The sequence below is a fragment of the Seriola lalandi genome, unplaced genomic scaffold (genome assembly GCF_002814215.2).
Source record: "Seriola lalandi dorsalis isolate HSWRI2012SDOR001 ecotype SW California unplaced genomic scaffold, Sedor1 jcf7180002054570, whole genome shotgun sequence".
Classification (NCBI taxonomy): Eukaryota; Metazoa; Chordata; class Actinopteri; order Carangiformes; family Carangidae; genus Seriola; species Seriola lalandi.
In genome coordinates, this window is record NW_019525123.1 from 4,148,146 (window position 1) to 4,170,169 (window position 22,024).

The 22,024-nt window shown below is 38.6% G+C and overlaps 2 protein-coding genes across 5 annotated transcripts in view; one reads left to right on the forward strand and one right to left on the reverse strand.

Moving 5' to 3' along the window:
* mtmr6 (myotubularin related protein 6) overlaps positions 1-7,168 on the reverse strand; it is a 14,428-nt gene extending 7,260 nt beyond the window's left edge. Inside the window, exons 1-5 of the mRNA XM_023416959.2 lie at positions 6,954-7,168; positions 3,854-3,985; positions 2,130-2,292; positions 1,789-1,946; positions 715-843 (exon numbers count right to left, since the gene is read on the reverse strand). Coding sequence (XP_023272727.1) covers positions 715-843; positions 1,789-1,946; positions 2,130-2,292; positions 3,854-3,985; positions 6,954-6,977 — 606 coding nt within the window. The 5' untranslated portion in view covers positions 6,978-7,168. The remainder of the gene's footprint in view (positions 1-714; positions 844-1,788; positions 1,947-2,129; positions 2,293-3,853; positions 3,986-6,953) is intronic.
* A 599-nt stretch (positions 7,169-7,767) lies between these two features.
* Positions 7,768-21,789, forward strand: nup58 (nucleoporin 58). Of its 4 annotated transcripts, XM_023416960.2 has the most exons (14): positions 7,768-8,190; positions 8,719-8,885; positions 8,993-9,025; positions 9,125-9,394; positions 9,746-9,911; positions 10,079-10,144; positions 10,565-10,739; positions 11,192-11,271; positions 11,578-11,696; positions 11,934-12,016; positions 12,887-13,088; positions 18,560-18,643; positions 19,384-19,482; positions 20,023-21,789. In XM_023416960.2, exons 1-14 carry the CDS (start codon positions 8,111-8,113, stop codon positions 20,190-20,192), a joined length of 1,794 nt encoding a protein of 597 aa, XP_023272728.1. In that variant the 5' UTR covers positions 7,768-8,110; the 3' UTR covers positions 20,193-21,789. The 4 variants fall into 4 exon arrangements, with proteins under 4 accessions (XP_023272728.1, XP_087032956.1, XP_023272729.1 ...); XM_087176830.1 differs by lacking the exon at positions 19,384-19,482; XM_023416961.2 differs by lacking the exon at positions 18,560-18,643.
* Positions 21,790-22,024: the final 235 nt, after the last annotated feature.

Genomic DNA, 22,024 nt, shown 5'->3' on the forward strand with positions numbered 1-22,024 from the left:
AATATTAAAATAAAATTATATTTTATCATTTTTCATCGCTCAAAATAAACGTCACACTCGGGGAAGCCGGTATACCCGCCGAAACGCCGTCCATTTGTCGAGACTTTCAACCCTTCCTGTCGATCTTCGGATCCACATATGTATGTGAGCAGCTATTCTCCACTATGATTCATGGGATGAAAGAGCCGCATGCGGCTCCGGAGCCGCGGGTTGCCGACCCCTGCTCTATAATGAGCAGATTTCCATGAAATTTGTTAAACACATACATGTACGCAGGGGACAAATCCTTTCCATGTTAGACACCTTATGAGTTTTCCTGCAGAGCCACTATGAACATGTTGTTACGCAATTCCATGTGCACGTTCCCATAAAATTTGCTTAGCATATTCATATAACATAGAGAATACTCCTTTCAATTTCAGTAATTCTATGGCCTTTCCTCTATTGCCACCTTGTGGGAAATCTTTATGTTTTAGCTCTCTTACTAGCAAGACTTTAAACAATTATGTGCCGTGGGTGTAATGTAAAATATAATGGCAGTCTTGTTCCTTTCAATAGTATTTTTCCCCTTCCTCATTCTCTTTATAAAGTACTATAACAAACCAAAAACTCAAACAAAACTTTATAAAATAAATGCATAAAAAGATTACTTTTCCCACTCTGTAAAACATTTTGTATTCTTTTGTGAGTATGCTATTACAGTTTATTAAGTACCTTTTTCTCCTGGTAGAAGTATGTGAGTACAGGAAAACGTCCTTTGCTTCTGAACTTGGAACTCCCCACGATGATAGGCTTACTGGCTGTGATGGGAACATACAGGTCCCGTGGATATGTCTCACACACCTGGAAAACAAGATACACATATTGTGCTGAATCAAAATGTTAACAGTAATTAGGCAAAACTGTAGTTGGGGCTCATAATATTCTGCACTGTCCTGGGAGTAATCACTTCTTTAAAGCAGATCAATTTTTATTTAGAGACAAAAAAATGACTGAAGCTTTGTTTGTCTATAATACTATAATATTTAGCACTGAGTAAACTAATGAAGCTCTAGTGCCCTCTTCTGGAGCTGCATGCATAATGTCTGTGTGTGGTAATATCCAACTGGTTTGCCCAATTTACTGCAATAACCATTTCCCTACAATATCACCACACCCTCAGTCATAGCCAGCTTATATTGCCTCACATTTGGGCCTGACAAGCCAGGACATTGTTTGCACAAAGCACACTAAAGTACTTTGTACTTTACACTGCCAAAATACAACTGTATACCAAAACAACATACACCACAGCTACATAAAACATGTACAGCTTCTATAATGGCTGCCAAATAACAAAACGCCTACTCTTTATATTCTATTCTATTTATACTCTATTTTTTCCTTGTGTGCAATGAACTTTACCTACAACAGAGAAGGTGCCAAGGTTTACCAACCGTCAGCAAATCCTGTTTTTACTGGGCTTGCTAATTACCATTTGGAAGTATTTCTTGTTTTTTTAATTTAACTTTTTTTAGTTTTAGTTTTATTTTGTCACTTCCTCTACATGGACAATATGCAAACCAAATGCACTGACATAATCTCTGTGTTTATCCATTTAATTATAAAGGATGTAATGCTGATAAAAAAGTGCAACATTGTAGAGACAATATGCTTGTTCACCTTGCTCTTAGCACATAAGAGAGGCTAGAACATCCAAGATAACAAAGAAGTACTACAACTGCTAAAGGATCTTCCTTTTGACAAATTGTCTCCACTTATACTTTACAACTCTAGCCAACTGCCTACCTTGTAGTCTCTGTTGACGTCAGTGAGCTGCCATTGGTCGCAGGGGACGCCCATCCTCTCAAACTCCGCCCCCAGGTCAATGAGCTGCCATCCTTCCTCTCTCTGTTGGTCATTCTGTTTGGGGTTGTAGGAGAAGGCATAGAGCTCCTCATAGGATACTGGGCAGAGGAGGAGAAAACCAGAAGAGGATAATATCTATAACACTGTGTATGAATGTAAATAAAAACAGGAGGGGCAAGAAAGCAACAAAAGGATAGGAAGGTCAATGATAGCACACAGATCCCACTGAATAGCCAAGCAGAAACAATGACTTTAACACAGACAGAAACACTGAAACACACCAGGACGTAGGAGACGCAGCAGTGAGCTGTAGACATCGTGGCAGTCTCTTTCTCTCTGTACCACAAAATGAACGACCCTGAAGTTACGACACTGGATGACCAGAGGACAGCCTGTGGTGGTCAGAGAGAGCTTCTCCACAGAGGCTATATGGTGATGCAAAATCTGTAAGGAAGGGAGAGAGGGAGGAACAGAGCAAAGAGAAAAAAGAGCATTTATTATATTCAGTGGATTGCTGGTTTAAATCAGGTGATGATTTGTTTCTATTAATTTGACTGAATTACATTGAAAGAGAAAAAGTAGGGAAGAAGAGATAATCGATTATTTAAAAATAACAGCAGCATATTACTAAAAATGCAAGTGCTGTTATCCATGTACTGTGTATAAAGTATGCACTATGAACCTCTATATGACATACAAGTCTGTGTGTGACTAGAAATCATGAAGAACCAGTAAATAACAGATAGGAAGAAATGGTCAAAACAAGGCACTTTTGTGATTCTCATTATTTTCTGCACCTCAGGTAAACTTAAAGCATATAAACAAGCAAGAATGTGATGATTAACTAATGTAACACTCTATGATGCTTATTCAAGAACAATAGCTTCAAAAATGTTCTAAGAGGACGTAAATCAAACCACTGCCTTTTAAAAAGCGCACACACACAAAAGGCAAGGTGAAATTAGTAATCGCAAACTACTGTTTGCCTCAACCTTGTAAATGCCAATCTCACCAGCTTTTGAGACACTGACTACACTGCTGTTTAATACTTTATATTTTAAGTACAATAAGTCTGACAAAAGTTGACAAACTCTCACTCAGACTTACAGACTGATTGTAAATGGCCTCCACAAATGCAGATTAATGTAGCATACAACGCATAGCACATGCATATACAGACACCTTCACATACATAAACAGGACCAAATATACAAAAAAGAGTCAAAGAAAATGTTCCCTTTTCTCAGCACATATGCAGGAAGGAGGAGGTCGTGGCCCGGGATCTGCTGCATAAAGCATTTTATACCACACTAACATTTCAACAATGCAGACTGTGGCATTCTAAATACAACAACAACACACACACACACAAATCAGGTTCCAGACTTCCTTGTGGTGGTAACACCGATGGCTCTTTGTGTGGCTGCGGATAAGCAAACGCCAACTTCACACTGAAGCTCAAGTTTCTGTAGAATGGTCATTTACGGCATTCTCCGCAATTAAAACACCAGTCTTTAAACTCCATTATCTTGTACTTCCTATGCCTGTCAGCTTTTTCCAACTGTGCTTCAAGGAGCTTAAAACAGATAAAACTGGCTGCAGATTATGAAAAAAACAGCAGCAATAATTTTGCTACTGGCAACATTTCACTGCATAACTCCTTCCAGTGTGGGAGTCCAAAAATAATATACTGCAGACAAAAAAAAGTTAATTAGAAGGCTAAAAACAGGTCAAATGAGCAACTCAGTTACCCGCAGGAATTGAGGTGCTTGAAATCATGCCATATCACTTCTGACTTTTGGTAAATCAGCACCAGCAGGTGAAATTTCTGTCGCATATGGAGATTTAGTCATAGGGAACCTCCCTTTTAACCCACCTAACACTTGGCACTGTAGATTGAGCCCAAGTGTTTTTTTTATCACATTTTCACCAATGAAAAACCAATGGTACATTCATGGTGGCTGCATCCATATTTTTGCATTTGCTTGGAGAAAAAGGGACTCACCCAGATCTCCTGTCCTGCAGAGGCTGAGTTGTTAGAGCTGCTCTCCACAAAGATGAGATGTGTAGCTGTGAGGTACAGTGTGCCATTTGTGGATTTGTTGCTGAAACGATCCAAAAGTCGCACCTGCTCCACCTGCAAACAAAACACACACACACACACGCACAAACATTAATCTGCAGGTAGCTGGTAGTTAACAATAAGATTAACTTTGTCAGCTGGTTATAAAGTTATATACAGGATATACTGAAAAGAGGAAAAGGATCTTGCTGACAGCAATGACACCTGTTAAATTAATGCAAGTGGCACTTGGCATTGGCTCCAGCTGGCATACTACCTAATCCAGACCACCTGGCCCTCTATATCAGCTGCCAGTTCCATTATGATGAGAGTCACAAATGTTTTCCAGATATAGTACAAAAATGTTTAATGATGGTAGTCACTGAATAATGTAACACTCATGATAAATAAACTATCTGGACCTTAATTTAACCAACCCTTACCAACTCAAGCCAAACCCAATTCATCTTTTTAATTTCCCAAGTTATTGAAAATGTATTCTGCTATACAGATTAGGTATAGCCTTGTTATGTTTTTGCAATAATCCCATCCCCAATTCATCCATGCACATAAACACACATACAGTAGATACTGACTGTAGAACATTTACTCAAGTCACAAGTTTTCACACAGGAAGAAGGTTGCAGTCCAGCTGTAATAAACAACCGGTTTTATATTCCCTGATGGTCAGAGCGCCCATTCAAAACTCCATTAAATAAGGTTTGACAGAAAACCAACAGTCAAGGATAAATGTACTTCATTAGTGTATGCATATTGTCTATAACACTATTACACCATACTACTAAATAAATATCACAGAGCTTAATAAGATCAGTCCCAATATGACAGGCATGTATTCTGAGAAACTGTTGATGGACATTAAATACATATTCACTCTACAGTCCTGCATTCCTTTTAAAACTAAAATCCATTAGAATAATAGTTATCCTTATTAAAACAAAATATGCTGATTGTTACTATTCACATTCACTCTGTGGCCAAAAGGCTACTAGACTATTGGATTTGCTGATGTCGCTGCTAACTGTCCAAATTCATGATTCATCACAGCAGTGGTTCTCTTGACTCAGACTTCTTCTCCTGTTTCCGTTTTCCTGTTGTTGTCAGATATGATGAAATGGTTGAGTCTATCTCTGTCTCCCAGCAACCAGCAGGACACAGCTCTGTCAAAGGCAGACTTCATAGCACATACAGGAAGCCAGCAGTGTGTGTGAGTGAATGAGTGAGATTAGCAAGAGAGGAAAAGAGAGACAGAACATCTCATTCAATCTCATGAAAGTTGATGAAGTGAAGGTTTATATTTTTGTAAATTAATGGAGCTGTCTAAGCTATGTTTCAAAGTACTGCAAATGCAGCGTGGTGGGTCAACACCACGTCAGGACGAGTTCAAAAAGAGTTCAAAAATTGCCTACTTTCTTTGATAAGTAAATCTTTCAAAAGCATCAGCTAATTTCTGATGCAGATTGACCACAGGGTTAATGCTAATTAAAAACTGTTTCATCCAACAAAATACTCAAAGACACATAGTACCCGCCTTTTTACACAAAGTGAAAACATCTGGTTACCTTTTCTGAATAGCAAGGCTCTCTTGTGCTGTTTTATTCAAGCAAACAAACAGGAGGATTTAGACAGTGGGGCCACACCCAGTCTGCATGGAAACACACCCACCTGATCCCAGAGTATCCTTACTCCATTGGCAAATGTGTTATGTAAGAATTGAGTGTACTTTATTACCTCCACCAAGGAGGTCATTCAGTATGCAAAAAGTACTGAACAGGTTTGCACTGAACTTGGTGGAGGAATGAGGCATGGACCAGGGAAGCATCCATTCATTTTTTTTTGCAGATTTGGCAAATTTACTATGAAGTTAATTTTTATTTCTCTGAAGTCTGGTGTATGTTGTTTGACTTTGGCCTTGGCGCAGGTCTGCCCTCTCTGAGTGCCCCTCTAGTTAGTAAGTGTGATTATCCTGGAGGCTCAAAAATTAGGTCACACTGCTTCCTAACATGATATAAGAAAGCTCACCTTTCAATAAACACACCCTCACCAATACACATACAAAAAAGAGTAGGCCTAGCCTGTGTCCCCAGCTTATGAGCAACACAGGCCTATGCAGAAGTTTGAGTGGTAAATGTTAAAGGATAGCCTCCAACCATAAACTCTGCAGTCCAGAAGTATATGGACAGTGACATGTTTTCATACCTCCACATTGGGTGAACAGTCTATTAGTTGTAGCACTTTTAATACATATTTCAACAACAATTTAATAAAGAAAAATCTAAGTCATCATATCATATTCATCATCTGTTTGCAAATACTTTGAAACCATCACTGTCTGAAGCCTACAAGCCAAAGACACCACCTGCTGCATTGTATTGTTTCTAGTGATGCTCTGCCAAGTCAGTACTGCAGCAATCTTCACATCTTACTTGTTTGGGAGTTGTTTGGCTTCAGTTTAGTCTTCAGTACCTATTTGGAGTTCGGGTGATTGGACAGTCAAAAGCATTCAATGAGTGAGAAAAATCCCAATTCTTAATCGTATGGTTAGGATAACTGTCCAAATGGTAAAATAGTGAGACTGTATGTAAAAAGGTCAGTCCTACAATGATCACCCAGGGTGTGAACACCATATAGCACTATCGGATTTACAGTCATGTCTGATTGTAGCTTGGTTTCTCCTTCTGATTTATTATCACACTAAATGCACTAACTGGCTTGACAGTGTAACGTTAACTCAATCACTAATAGGGCGTGCAAGTAGTGATATTTCAATAAGGGCGCCCAGCTATCTGCTGCACGGGAAAAAAAAAACAAACAGCTCATCGACGCTCGTCACGTCTGGCACTCCAAGCTGCTGGCGACACCTGCTAGCAATCATTGTATTGGATCGATCCACACATATTTAGTCTACACACTGATATCTGGCAAACGACACCAACTAAAGCATTACAAAAATCCCCCAAAGACAAGGCCGAGCTGCTGACTGTATCCCATCTATTTGCAATTAGCTAGAAATGTTAGCTACCTTTGGCGTTCGGATATGCTCCATTTCTTCGAGTCAAGGCAGCTGTCAGCGACTGAAAAGCTTCAAACTACGCCTTCCGGTGAAAATTGTATCATTGATAATGTGATAGCTGAAACTGCTTCACAAACCACCTTTACTTTGTCGGAGGCATACGATATGTGTTTATTGTCAATTATTCTACTCTTCCATCCGCGTAAAGATCCTGGCAATCACGTCAACAGTTGTGGTGTGGGATTTTAAAAATAAAAGTACCAGTTTATGTAGGTATTTAGATAACAAAAAATGGGGTCCGAATATAACTAATTCTCTGTATTAATAATTAGTAATAACTTTGTTTAGTTTTGATTAATCACAACCTTATTTAGAAAATTACATCATATATGTACAATACATGTATTTCAACTGAGGGCTACTTTTTAAGATTGGACCTCAAGATCAGGTTATGATACAGGTGTTGCATTAAGGTCCACTATTGTTTCAGTGTATAATATGCTCCTGAGGTCCATATAGTATTGGCAAAAAAAATCATCATTTTATAAATAAAATAGAGCAAATGCCAAAAATGACAAAGCACAAGTTTTGCCTGATACATGCATCTGCCACAATTTTTAAGTTTCAAATTGTCTTTTATTTTGAAAGAAATACCGGAATCAAATTGGGGTCTTTTGTCGTTACGATTGTTACTGGACGGTTTTGTTGGAAACGTCCGCAAGACAGTACCAAAGTTGGTACTTGCGCATGTGTGAAGCATCACGCGCTACGAAAACAGCGATAGGAACGACGGGAAACGTAGTTGACAGAAAGATTACCCGAAATGCAATAGCATTCGGGAAATACCAGGCGGGCAATAGGAAAAGTAGCACCATGCGAGAATTCATCCTACGATATTTGGCTGCTTTAAAAATCTAAAAAACAGAGGTGTAAGGGGAGAAAACATAGCAGGCTACCGCTGAGAAGGTCCGCTTATTTGTGAAGGGCGACAATTTTGCCAAAAATGTTTTGAGTGAAGATACGACCGCGGATTTGGCCCTCACGCGGGCATCTTTCAGAGCTAACTAGCGTGTTAGCTGTGATGCTGGTTTGCTCGCTGATCCTCTTGATGAGTGGGTGAAGTGGAAATAGTTAATTGATGATAAATGTGTGCCTCTTAAAAGAAAATGTCTGGCTTTAACTTTGGATCAGGAACTCTTGGTTCCACCAATACGGGTGGTGGATTCACATTTGGGGCAGTAACCAGGTAATGGCAGATTTCAAAAGCGTATTTAGCTAACTTTAGCATAGCCAAAGTTAACCTGACGTAAGGCGGTGTTGTGTACCCGTCAATATGTTTCCTCTCAACTGTAACCTGAGTCTAACATTATTTCCACAACCAACCAACTAACTGTAACCAAACTTTCATGACATTTGTGTTGCATGATGTAGCACACTAACGAGAAAGATTGGTAATGGTTACTTTATGTTTGAACTTCTTTCCGTTGTGCTCTTGTGGCTTGACCTGATAACTAACGGAAAATTTGGCGTTACATTCTTAACTGCAAGGGTATCACAGGTTTCACTTTGATCCACGTTTAACATTGGTGCAGATCATCTGTAGCCTTTGGAGTGTATGTAACAATTAAGATGTGTAAGGTAAAAAGTAAGAGGGCATGCCTGTATTACTGTGCCAATGACAGATTATTCATCTGTTCTTAGATTGCTACTCAATTCTGGGATCATGGAAGAACTGTGGTCATATGACTGAATTTAATGCCTTCTTCCTTTTTAGTGCACCTGCAGCCAGTACTGGTGGCTTCTCTTTCGGGACTGCTCTGGGTACAGCAGCCGCCATCCCTGCCCCCACCACCAGCACCACCACTCCGTCTCTTGGCCTAGGAGGCACTCTCTTTGGTCAGAAACCTACTGGAGGGTTCTCATTCAACACACCTGCCTCAAGTAATAATGTCACACTTATATAAAATACGCCTACTGGCGAGTGACAAAATTATCAGTAATTAACATGTCTGCATTTTGTCTTATGTTGTGATGATGTTCCCTTTTAGGCGCAGCTGCACCTGCTACAGGCCTTACATTAGGTATGTTTGTGTTAATGAGATGTTTTAGAAGTAAGATTGTGGAAGGAAAGTTAATGATAACAGGTTATAACCTTAATTTGTACTTATACTTTCTTTCAGCCACTACAGCTCCCTCCACCGGCTTTAGCTTGGCTTTCAACAAGCCCACCGCCTCAGCAACACCATTCTCCCTCACCACCACTGCTACCACCTCCTCAGCAGCCCCTGCTGGTGCAGGTTTATCATTTGGCTCTGTCCTGACGTCCACAGCTCCACAGCAGCCTGCAGCCACGTCCTTCACCCTTGGTCTTGGTGCCACAACAAACACCACAGCAGCCTCAACAGGCCCATCACTGGGCGGGGGTCTCTTCTCCAGTACTGTGTCTACAGGTGGGATGCAAATGGATAGTCTTGGCATGTTCTCACATGATAAGTGATTTGAGCTGAAGTTGCCAAGGGCTATGTAATTTGTATAGTGAAGTAATTCCATGCAAAGGTGAAGGTAATAAGAAGTTAAGGGTTTTTGTAGTTTGTGGAAACTAGGTAAAGCAAATTGGTTGTGACCTTAACATAGCGCTGTGACCTCTTGATTTACAATGAGGACATTGGTGTTTTATATCATTGCAACTACAGTGGTTTTGATTATGACTCAATTGTCTTTATTGAGGTATATTTAAGCATTTGTTCTCAATTTTAACAATATTGTATTGTGATAACCTATGTGTTTATTTGGTCTTTTAGGTTTGGGTCAGACCACTCTTGGAGGAGGTGGTTTAACGTTGGGCTCTCTGCTGTCTACCTCCACAGCAGTATCAGTAGCCCCTGCCCCCAGTGTTGGCCTGGGTGGGGTCGACTTCAGCACTTCGTCTGAGAGTAAGAGCGACACATCATCTGGAACCAATGCACAGTAAGTCTTGTTGACCAACATACACATTGTTCTTTATTAAGTGGAAAAATGTTAACAACTTTTCTCTGAGCGGCATTCAATGGCTTCCAGTCCTGTAAATGTATACCTGATTAGTGAAGACTATACAGTTTGATATAATGATGAAAAACATTCTTTCTCTCCCTTAGGGACAGTAAAGCTTTAAAAGATGAGAACCTGCCCCCAGTCATTTGTCAGGATGTCGAGAATTTCCAGTAAGTCTTGTATGTGTATATATTATATATGTATATTACAGGATTTGATTCACTGTTTGCTGGCTCATAAGCCTCTGTGAACATTGTTTGGCACGGAAGAATTATCTCATTTGTTAAAAAATGTTAAGCTGTTTCATCAGTAGTGCTATTGTTCTAAAAGAGACATGGCTGATTTGGGCTATATGTTGTAAACATAGCTAGTTCATAGTCATAAAGTTAGATCAAGTCTGGCAATGTAATCCAAATTAAATCTAATTTAATGTGTTCAGGTGTTTTTTCCAAGTGCTGGCTAATTGCCACGTAAAATCAATAATTCACATTTAATTAAGATATAAGTACTTGGCACTGGTGTCCTTTTAATGTATTTTTTGAAAATATTTTGTGCAGGTAATTTAATGGTCTATCTTCTTTTTTTTATAGAAAATTTGTGAAAGAGCAGAAACAGGTTCAGGAGGACATCAGCAGGATGTCATCTAAGGCCATTTCTAAAGTCCAAGATGACATCAAGAGTCTCAAACAGCTTCTCTCTGTCAGTGCCAGTGGTTTGCAGCGCCAAGCTCTAGCTATTGACAAACTGAAGCTTGAGACAGCGCAGGTAAAAAAAAAAAAAAAAAAAATCTGCACACACAAGCCTAAATGACATCTTGCTAGTCTTTTTTACTTCTGATGCATGCATTTTACATAGTCAAAGATTCATTGTATGTACAGTGGGGCCCAAAAGTCTCAGACCACTTTCCCATTCACTTGAACTGTACATACTATTGAATATTTTCAGCCATTCACTGAAAATGCTCCAGCTCTAAACCAACATGGATGTAGATAGTATTTTCCCAAAGGTATAGTTATAGACAAATCTAGTTCTTTCAAATAAGACTTGAAATGAGAGGTCCTTAATTATCTAGGTTATTAATTGTGTGTTACTCACACCTCATTAACTGAAAATGTTGAAAGTGATCTCCTAGAATGAAATGGAATCCTGAGGAAAGAGGATCTATAGATTATCCGTTTTAACAGAAATTTGACATTCCTGTTTCCTTCCCTATAAAGGAACTGAAAAATGCTGATATAGCACTACGCACACAAAAGACTCCCCCTGGACTTCAACATGAGAACACTGCTCCATCCGAGTAAGTAAGCTACCAGATAGTAGTCCCAAAACAAATCAAAGACGGTGCATTCAGAGTGATTTACTTCAGAGTGATTTATTCTTCATTCATTCATTCTTTCTTTTTGCATTTGTCTTCAACTAAAACTTTTGTGATCTGTTGCATTTGAGTACTATGAGAAAGCACTAAATATTCATCTAATTATGATTGTCGGCTTCTTTTCCTGTCAAGCTAATATGTCTCTCATCACTTGTCTCGGCTGTGTGTGTCAGCTTTTATCACTTCATGGATTTGACAAATATGAAACTGTGATTTTTCTGTGATTAGTTATTTCCGCAGCCTGGTGGAGCAGTTTGAGGTGCAGTTGCAGCAGTACCGACAGCAGATAGAAGAGTTGGAGAATCACCTGACAACACAGAGCAGTGGCTCCCACATCACTCCTCAGGGTAAGTGGACATTTATCTCACTTTTAACACAACTCTGGAAAGTTGGTAAAATGTATTTTCCAGGTTTTCTAAATCAGCATTAGTCAATATATTCTTTTATATTTTATTTATTTTATATTATTGTTATGTTAAGAACCAAGTTAAAAACTGATTTTATAAAAAAAAAAAAACAATTTTTTTCATGAACTCACCACAAATGTGCTCACAGATGATGATATTGTTGGGTGTGTTTTCCAGACCTCACTTTGGCCATGCAGAAGTTGTACCAGACATTTGTTGCACAGGCTGCCCAGCTCCAGTCAGTTCATGAAAATGTCAAGGTCAGTTCTTTTCCTCCTGCTTCAGGGCTCCAGACTAACTTTTTCCACTAGTAGCGCTGGTGCTCCTTTTTGAAAAATCTAGGAGCACCACCACAAAATTTAGGAGCACCACTTAAATCGACATGCAACGCAACACATTCATGTTTTTTTTCAATTTTAACTGTATTATTGATAAATGCTGTGATAATAAACAGAACATTTACAGAAATAACAGTGTTGTTTTATTTTAAATGAAAAAGTCACAAAATGAGGTAGTCCCTTAAGAGAAAAAAATCATGAATGGCAACTCTTCCTTTGCAATTTGATAGATGGTGTTGAATTTTATCATCATTTCAGCCTCTTCTGCAGACCGATTCATAGATTCCTGTCTATGAAAGGCTGTTGCCATAGGCACTGCATTTCCCTCAGAGCATCTGTCCCTGCATTGTTTATGTTTCAAGCTGTTGCTGTGCTTGCCTAGGGTTTCATGTTTGAAGTGTGCGGTGGACACAGCAAACTTTGTTTTCCCCGCAAATGTCGGACCACACTGAGAGCAGTACACAATACAAGACGCTTTTTTCTTTGCTATATGTTAGCCACGTGAACTGCGTGAGCCATTCCTGTCTGAATGTGTAGGTCTTTGATTTTATTGAAGCAAATTCAACACCTGCTGATTCCTCGTCTGAATTGTCCTTATCAGAAATTTTAAACTTGGGCACAGGAGGGTTCTGTGTTGTTTAGAGACTAGAGCCTCTCTCACTACACCCTAACCCACACTACACTACAACACCAAACAAGATAGTCATGGGAAGTTCTTGTTTTACATATGTGGGCAACATGTTAATTATAGTTTTTTAAACATCTTTTCCTCTGTCATGTCTTGCATTGCAGATCTTGAAGCACCAGTACCTTTCCTATCGTCGGGCCTTCCTTGAAGACTCCACAGACGTCTTTGAGTCCAAACGGGCATCCAACAGGAAGTGGCAAAGTACGCCACGAGTCACAACAGGGCCTGCCCCATTTTCCAGTGTGCCCAACGCTGCAGCGGTTGCCATGGCAGCCACCTTGACCCAGCAACAGCAGCCAACTCCAGGTCTGACTGCCTACAAGTTCTAAAAAGTTCTTCTCATCCTCTTCACTTTGTTAAAGAGTATAAAGGAGGGAGAGGAGAAAAAATGTAAAAAAAAAAAAAAAGAAAAATTGGAGATGACGGGATGAGTAAGCTCTAAAAATTTAGATAATTTGGGAGTGGAAAGGCCAAAAGGGGACAGAACAATTTAAAAAAAAAGTGTTTTGTCTGTACTTTCTCTAATGAAAGAGAAGAGGCTAAAAAGAGGGAGAAAGGGGGAGAGGAGAAATCTGTTGCTAAACTCTGACAGGAAACCTTTGTGCTGCCTTTCCATCATGTCTCTCTTGACTCCGTTCAAGAGTTAGGCATGTTTATGTAATGCGCCTTACAATACCAGAGTGACATTTTATAGATGGATACAGTGTGAATCTGGCAATGTTGGTGCCAATCCTGTACAAACAAACACTGAATGTTATGCACTTTCAGTAATACCAAGGATATAACAAATTCCTTCACCTCATTTCTCTCTTTCTCTCTGTGCCCTCTCATTTGGGATATAAGAGCAGGTACACAAGGCTGACATGTTTGAAGAAATTATATGATAGGAGAGAAAGTCCAGCTATCTCAATTTTATTCACTTGAATCTCAAAGTTATTATTAGAGCTTCTATATATCATTTGAGTTAGGACTTTTTTATTCAATGCTTGAAATGAGCCGACTCACTGAAGGTTGTTATGTAGTGGGGTTAGGAGCATTAGACGTTTGCTGTGAAAAGAATGTGTTTAGATGATCAGTCAGTGTATAACATAAATTTATAATAATGTAGCTCCTACTCTCTTTAGTCCAACTGTCAAGAGGTCTCTTCCATGTAGGGAACCTCCAATTAATCAGGTGCCAATTGGCATCAGCTTACGTCACTGAAAATACAAGACTCCTCAACATTTTTTAGAAGAGAATTTATATAAAGATGCTGTTTCCATTGTTTGTAGAAGCTGCAGTTTCTCTTGTTCAGGGTCTCAGTATGTGGGTCTTGGCCCAATTTTAGCCATAATCTAAATAATTCACCCCCCACCCCCAGCCCACCCACAAAACCGTATTGATAAATATTATTCTACACAGTATTAATATCGAGCATAAGAAGACAGGTGAAGACTGAGCAGTTTGAACACACTTAGTGCTTATTCAGAGTCAGAGGTGTGTTGGCAAATTGACATTTTTAGGAATTTTTGATAGTACATCCCAAAAATATTTAAATATGCCCGACACACTAATATTATAACTGAGCAGACCCTATTGTTTCAGCCACTTCTGCACTCAATGGCACACAAATGAACATTTATTAAACATTTTACAAATAAAATATCTTGGTTAAGAGTAGTTTCCATTATAGTTATTGCCACATCTCTGAGGTGTTAAACAAATTTTCAGCCTTTTTTGTAGGCTTTGGTTTGTAGGCCATTTTACTGGCATATCAGGGCACCCACTTTTGATTAACAAACTAAGCTACTATGTATATTAGAGTGTTCTGATGTATTTTTTTCTTGTAAAGTTAAATAAAGTGTAGTAAAGTCTTAATTCAGAAGATTGAAAGCAATATTTTAATTGGATGGGGTTACAAAGGCAGCGTGGTTTAAAATTTCTCACATGGCAAATTACAAAAACTTGTGCTTAAGTCAGGTTTCATTTGCAAATTTTTCTTAAGCTTCTTTATCATAAAAATCATACCCAGACAATGAATGTGACTTTTTTTCAGTATAATATTTGAACATTTGCATACATTTGATCGTAAAGCAGGGCAAGCAGAGGCTATTATGAATAACCATCAAGCTCATTTAAGTATGTGCCGAGTAGGGATGGGGATATTTCATAAATCCATTGGTCCATTGCACTTCACAAACAAGGCCTGCTGTCACAGTAGGTAAGATCCACTTCTGTGGTAAAAGTGTACACTATCTTGGCATCTGTTTTTGTGTTGCTTTCCAGTTTTTATTTTATGTGAAGCCAAATTGGTGTCTCATCTTTTGTGTAGTGTAATCCTATGTGCTCTGGGTATGCTAGCTGTATAAAAAAAGCTGCATTGCACTGTTTTAAAACACTGCAACTTGTTTCTAACACATAGCATTGCCAGTCTGTTAACCCCAGAGTTGGGAACTAGGTTACATGATTGCTGTTTGTAATGTCAATAATATTTAGCAAAATTCCCATCCCTATTGCCAAATAGTGGTCATTCTCTCATATTTGACTCATAACAAAGCCTGATCATAAGTGGATGTCTTGGTCTCTTCAGTATTTATTTACCTATTTATTTTTAGTTTATTTCTTTTGTAAATGTGCATAGCTTAGTCCATAATTGGAATGGCATAGTCAAGAGTGGCCAGTATCACAGCACATACAACACTAACCATGCAGATGGGTGCTACTTACTTAAGGCAGATTATTGTTTAACCCACTTTGTTGGTGTGGTGGATGATCGTGTAGGCCACAAGCTTGTTCAGATTTGTGCCTCAATGGACATAAGGTGGAAGGTGCCAAAAGACTCAGGACTGAAGATATAATCTATTTAATTACCTGAACTGTAAATTGAAACAAAGAAATTGTTTTTCCATTACTGCATGAACTTGGTCTTGAAGTGGATGTGAAACCGATAACCTTGTAAAATAGCCTGCTTCTTTGTCACTTGTTGCTGGACTAAATGAACCAGTATGCTCAGTGTGTTTGTATACAATCAAGTGTTGTGAACAAAGAGCTGAAGTTGTGTATGTTGAAGGTTCATGTATAATATGAATAGTTGGCAGTGATAAAAAGGACTCTGTATTATCATACTGTTCAATACTAAAACACATTTCATTGGTTTGGTTGTTTGAAGCCAAACTGTTACTTGATTTAAGCTATTTCACCTAAGGGCTACTGTCAGTGTAAGAGGGCTGGATCATTTCATGCTCAGTTCAGTTAAATGAAAATGTAGAGTGCTGTTCACAAGTTGTAATTTCAGGTATTTTATCCACGGTGGCGGTACTTTGTACAGACTTCTGCCGAATTAAGTTACTTGATTGTGTAGAAAATCTCTCTTGTTTAGCCCAATTTGTCTGGTAGTTGAGAGGAGAAGAATGGTTTTTGCTGCTTACACTGGTTCTTCAGTGCCAGTAAGATCCATTTGTGCCAAATGAAAAAGACAGGTGAGTGTAGTCAGATTGCATGTCCTCATCTCTTTATTGTGTGGGGTTTTATTTCCCACTGTTTTATGATGAAATGAAACAGTGTTGCTTGATGCAGACTCTCATGAGAGCTCAGTGTTATTGGCACTCAGAGGAGTAAGGACAGAAAAATTAAGTTTTTCAGTTCACTCTCTAGCACTCATCTGTATATTCCTGCTAGTTACAGTGGTGCTCAGTGAACCTAAATGATTATTTTCTTGTGATGAAACCGCTGTGTTAATTGATAAATTGCTGCTTTGGACATTCCAGTCCTCTGTTAAACAACTCTAAAATTTTAGGATTAAGATAGTTTTGGATGTAGCTGGATTCCCAAGTTGTTCAGAATTTTTTCTTTTGTGTAGTTTAGCTTACAATTCAACATATTGTCTTCCAGATCTCTACATTCATACATGGCACAATAATGATAATTATTGGTATTTCAAAGCTGTTTGGAGCTTGGAGGTGATAGTAAATATTTAGCCACCTGTATGTTAGGTATCTTCTCAATATCTGTCAGTAATATTTATGCAAATGCTGACTGCAGTATTTTCTTGAATGCCATTACAACAGCGAGAGTGATCCCATTTGCCTCTTTTTTAAACAAGTGAAGGAATTGAAATGTGATTATTTGTTTGTTTATAGATGGTACAGTACTAGCAACACAATTTGCCTCCTGTGCTAAAATCAGCTTGAGTTATTTTGAAATTCAATAATAAGTCTGAATTGTTTATATGGTATCTTCCTGTCTGATGTTGAGCTTCAAGACAGCAGTTCACCAACATGGGCCTGATTAGTCAAACATCCAGGAAATCAGAGAGTCTGGTCTTTTGAGTGGTTGGCTATTACCGTTTTGACTGTTACTTATTTTCTCATATTCATTTCCTTTTGACTCTTTATCATGCGCTTACTTTATGCTGCTTTTGTAGTGGTTTTTCTGTATGTTGCTTCCAGGAGGTACTACTATTTGAGGTTTTTATTTTTTTATTTTTATGTCTGACGAGCTACACATCTGCTAATGTTTATCTGAAAACTATACTGATCTCTTTCAATATGTTAAACAGTCACCTCACTTAAGTCTGACTTGATCCAAGAAAGGAAAGTATTTGTAGCCTGCAATCGTGTAGATTTATCCAAGGTGCAGTTTTGTGTTTAAAAACAAAAAGACCATTAACCACACATTTTGGCTGTGATTATGTCTAAGGATACACTGGTGAAGTGTTCAAGTAAACACAAACCACAAAGGTCAATCTGTTCCTGTTGGAAGGATGACCCAAAACTTGACCACATAATCTTCCACAGGCAAACTGTAACATATCACTAAGTTTCATTTATTTTGATCATTTTACACTGAGAGGCAGCCATAGATGCCAAATTCACATTTTTTTTATCTAAATCTCGAGTGCTTTTACTTGTAGATGAGTGTGTTTAAACTTATATAACCAATGCCTGTTGATAACAGTATATTTAATATATAATATGGTGTGCCTTTTAAGCTATATTCAACTATTGTGTGATGCATTTCTTTGGCGTATGCTAGTTCATTCACTCTCAGAAATCTTGAAAATTTGGAAACTTGTCAAATGCAGTAGCAGTTAGCAATTAACAATCAATTCTGTTCTAAACTGTTTGTTTGTGTTTTATGTAAGTGGAATTGCATATTAAATTGAAAATAAATCAATTTTTAAACAAAGAAACGTTTGTCCTTGTTTCTTTTTGACTGAAGTTGTTTTAATAATGCAGACTAATTGGAAGCTTTGCAAAATTTGATTACATAGAAAAAAAATTGCATAAAGAAAAAAAGACAAGTTTCTGAGTGAAAGAACTAGCAGCATTTTTTGTCAGTTACAATAACTACTGCTGATTAACTGGGATGTTATAGTTTAAATCTTTTAAAACAATATACGTAAAGTACATATATGTGTGCATTGCTGTTGTAGAGGCATGGTGTATTGCCTGATTCTGCAGTTATACTGTAGTATTGTATTTCTAAATGACCATGTGGGGGTTGTATAGAGTAGTACTCAGCTGCTGCAGTTTTTTGATGTTCCTACCTTCCTCTTACACCATTCACTGCAGACATTCTGTTTTTTGCAGATACATGTAAAACTTTAAAGCTATGTACAGAAAAGACAATTTTATAATTTTGTGTGATAGTGCAAGTCACAAAATACATAATTTGTTGTTATGGTGAACGTTCTCACAAGGTTTTTTTGTCAAAGGAGCTGAGGAACATGATTTAAATCACATGCACACACAACACATTCAGAGGAGTAAAGAATATGCTCTCTCTCCGTGCCTTAGGGACCCAGGCACCCTTGGGGGCAGGGTTTGGAAACCCCTTTGCCTCGGCAGTGGGCACTAGCTTGGGCTCTTCTACCCTTGGAGGTATTACCTCTGCCTTTTTTAAAAATAAATAAATAAATAAAATGAATATTCCCTTTTTTTTTTTTTGCCTTTCCTTTACACACTCCAATGCCAAGCAACATTTTTGTTTGAGGCCTTTCTGTTCTTTTTTTATGAAAGAATATATAGGCAGTGTGTATGTGTCTGAGAGAGTGGTGCAGCTTGGCAATTTATTTTTTTCTGTTCTTCCTCATACAAGAGGTCAGGTGCGTTCACACCACACGAAAACTGAGCCAGCCCTTGCTGTGTTTACCTTTACATGTGATAAGTTGGAAAATTTTTGTCCTAACTGAAGATAAATTTGGCTGAAAAAAAAAAAAAGTTTCCTAAAACAATTCTACATATATATGTTGTTACTATACTTTCGCATGTCAACTGGCAAATCCACTTGACAGTGTGGGAACAAGTGGTCTGAACGCACACCAAGTTGGTGTGTTCTCTTGTAGCTGGTGTGAAATTCATCGTCTTGTGTTTTTTTCCCCTTTGACCCTTGCTTTGCCATGCAGCGTACTGTGGCTCGTATTTTTTCTCCAGTCTCCTATCAGAAGTTAGAACCTGCATAGTGCTGTACTGATTAGGTTGTGGTAGTTGTTTTGCATATACATTAGCTAATGCCTGCCTATGTGTACTTCTGAGGCACTGCTGCTTGTATTCGTTCCTAGTGTAGTGTAGTGTAGTGTGTGCTTTGCCCAAACTTACTTCCATGTCACTTTCTCCCACAGGTTTTGGTGGTGGGCCAGGATTTGGTGGGGTGGGGACTGGGGGGTCTTCTTTTGCCTTCTCCTCCACCAGTAAGCCCACAGGAGGCAGTCTGAGTGCAGGTACATACATACTGTATATACCCCCTTCACGCTAGCCCCCAAAAATTACAGCAACTAGAAAAAGTATAGTCCAACTAGAGTCAGAGTAGACAAGTGTTTGCAAATGTACCTCCAGAGTTGCGATATTTCCCTGAGCATATGCCATCAGAAGCGGTTGGACAAACTTCCTGTATAAAGCTATTCCTGACCTTCAAAATAATACTATACTATGGTGCAAATACTATACTACTAATATAATATATATAGTTTATCTGGTTTCCTGAAATAAGTAGGCTTTGCCAACATCATCCTTTTATGGTCTTGTAGGCATTTTACGCAAGTGTGCTGTCAGTTTGGCCACAACACGTTAGGATCTGGGGTTTTACACCAAGTGGACAAAATCTGTTCACACTTTAGCGAATGCTACAGTCTCTATATTACCTGGGTATACTTAATTGTCATTAATCTTTTCCATTACTTTTGTTTTCTCTAACCTTTTTTATTCTTCTTTAACCTTTCTTATCTGTTTACTTATCTGTGTGCATTCTCTTGCTGTTATAGGTTTTGGTAGCAGCAGCAGCTCAGGCTTCAACTTCAGTAACCCTGGCATCAACCCCTCGGCCGGTCTGACCTTTGGGGTTTCTAATCCACCTGCTGCAGGCTTTGGCACAGGAGGGCCTCTTCTCCAGCTCAAGAAGCCCCCTGCTGGTAATAAAAGGGGCAAGAGATAGAATCAGGAAAAGACAGAGCCCTGTGACTGACCAGCTGATCACCTTGGGTTTTGTACCGGGGCAGGCCTGGTCTCCCAAAAGTATATAAGTGCTACATTAAACAGCAGCACAGGATCACCCACTTAAAATCATTTGGAGGTATATGCTCAATAAACATTGAGAAAGATAAAATCCCATGGACCATCCAGCATTATCTCTTTCTCATACATTGGTCTGTATGTTCCACTGCTGTATGTACATTCATTTCTTTTAGTTTGATTCCAAGTTCCTGAGTCCTTAGCCAGTATTGATACAAGAAGTTGCCCACATTCACATTTTCCTCTTAGATGCATTTCAACCATGAAATCATATTACCTGGGTCTTAACACTCAGTTATTACTACTATCAATATTGTAGACAGTGGCATGTATGGAAAGGTTAAAAATAATGTTTGCATAATTTTAAACATGAATTTGCCCATTCGCATTACCTCAAAAAGTTGCCCTTCACACTAATCTGTAGCACAACAATGCTTTTGGGGTTGCCAGCCATGGACAGAGCTGGTCCAATTACACATAATTTCAGTTATCTTTGAGTAACTGCTTTTGTCTGAATATTTTATGAGAGATTTGTCTTTGTGCTTTGAGGTGGACAGTACAGTTGGTTCCATTGTGTTACACAAACTGTCAATTGTAAAACTGCACTTGAAGGCCTTTCAAATGATGACTTGGCCCAAGTCTCGTCCGGGGGGGTGGGGTGGGGTGGGGTTAAGGGAATAGAGGCTTATGGGGTAATAATTTGTTGGAAACAGCAGTCTGTGTCTGAAGTTGTCAGTGGGGAATCTGATTCTAGATAGTTTTATAGGCACAGCAGTGTCCAGGGTGGGTTTTTGGGGAAGCACAGTTTTATTTTTGTATCAAGCAAGTGGAGAAAGAGATATTTGGGAAGGGTAAAAGGGGACTAGCACGTTGAGGTAGTCCATTATCTAGTCCATGTAACCTGTGTTGTTTTCGCTAGACTCCATCCTTATCATTGTTTAATAATTACTTTTTAAACACATTTTGTTTGCCCTGTGTACCACTGTAAGAACCTTGGAGAGGAAACGCTGTGCTGTTTGTATTACATGGCTCTCATTAGATATTAAGTTAGCTGAATCTGAAAGGGATTTCACAAGCAGATTCTACCTTCTTGACTTGATTTATACATGTGATAGAACAAATTTGCACTTGCCAGTGTATGTGACCTGACAGTGATTGTTTGAATGTGCATGTGTGGCTATTGCATAAGTATGAATTTGTCTCTGGTCTATCATAGTTGCTCAGCTACTATTGTGGTTGGGGGATATTCTGCTTTTTTAAATTGTCCATGTCAGTCTGGATACCAAATACTGGTAGTTGTACTATTATTTTCTAATCACAGTCTGTGTAAACCTGTATTTTCAAGAACCTGTTTAATAATAAAATCTTCAATATGATGTTTTGCCCGTTTATGGCATCACTTCAATAAATGTGTGTGTTGACACAGAATGATGTCTGTCATAATGTGTTGGTTCGAATGTGTGTCACCTGGTTTGCAACAGTTCTAACTCAAATTTGTCAATAAAGACGCATTAATGGTTGCACTGATTTTTACCACTTTTAGAACAGATAATGAACTATGTCAACGTTATCATAGCCTGTTTTCAATAGGCTACATTTCCTAGACATTACAAAGACAAGTGACCTCTTCAAAGTTGAAAAAATTCAATGTAATACTTCCTATATCAAATTGTGAAGTGTCCAGTCTTCCAGCTGTACATTTTTTGTATAGTTAGTTAAATTCAGTTCAATTCTGTTTATATACCGCCAAATCAA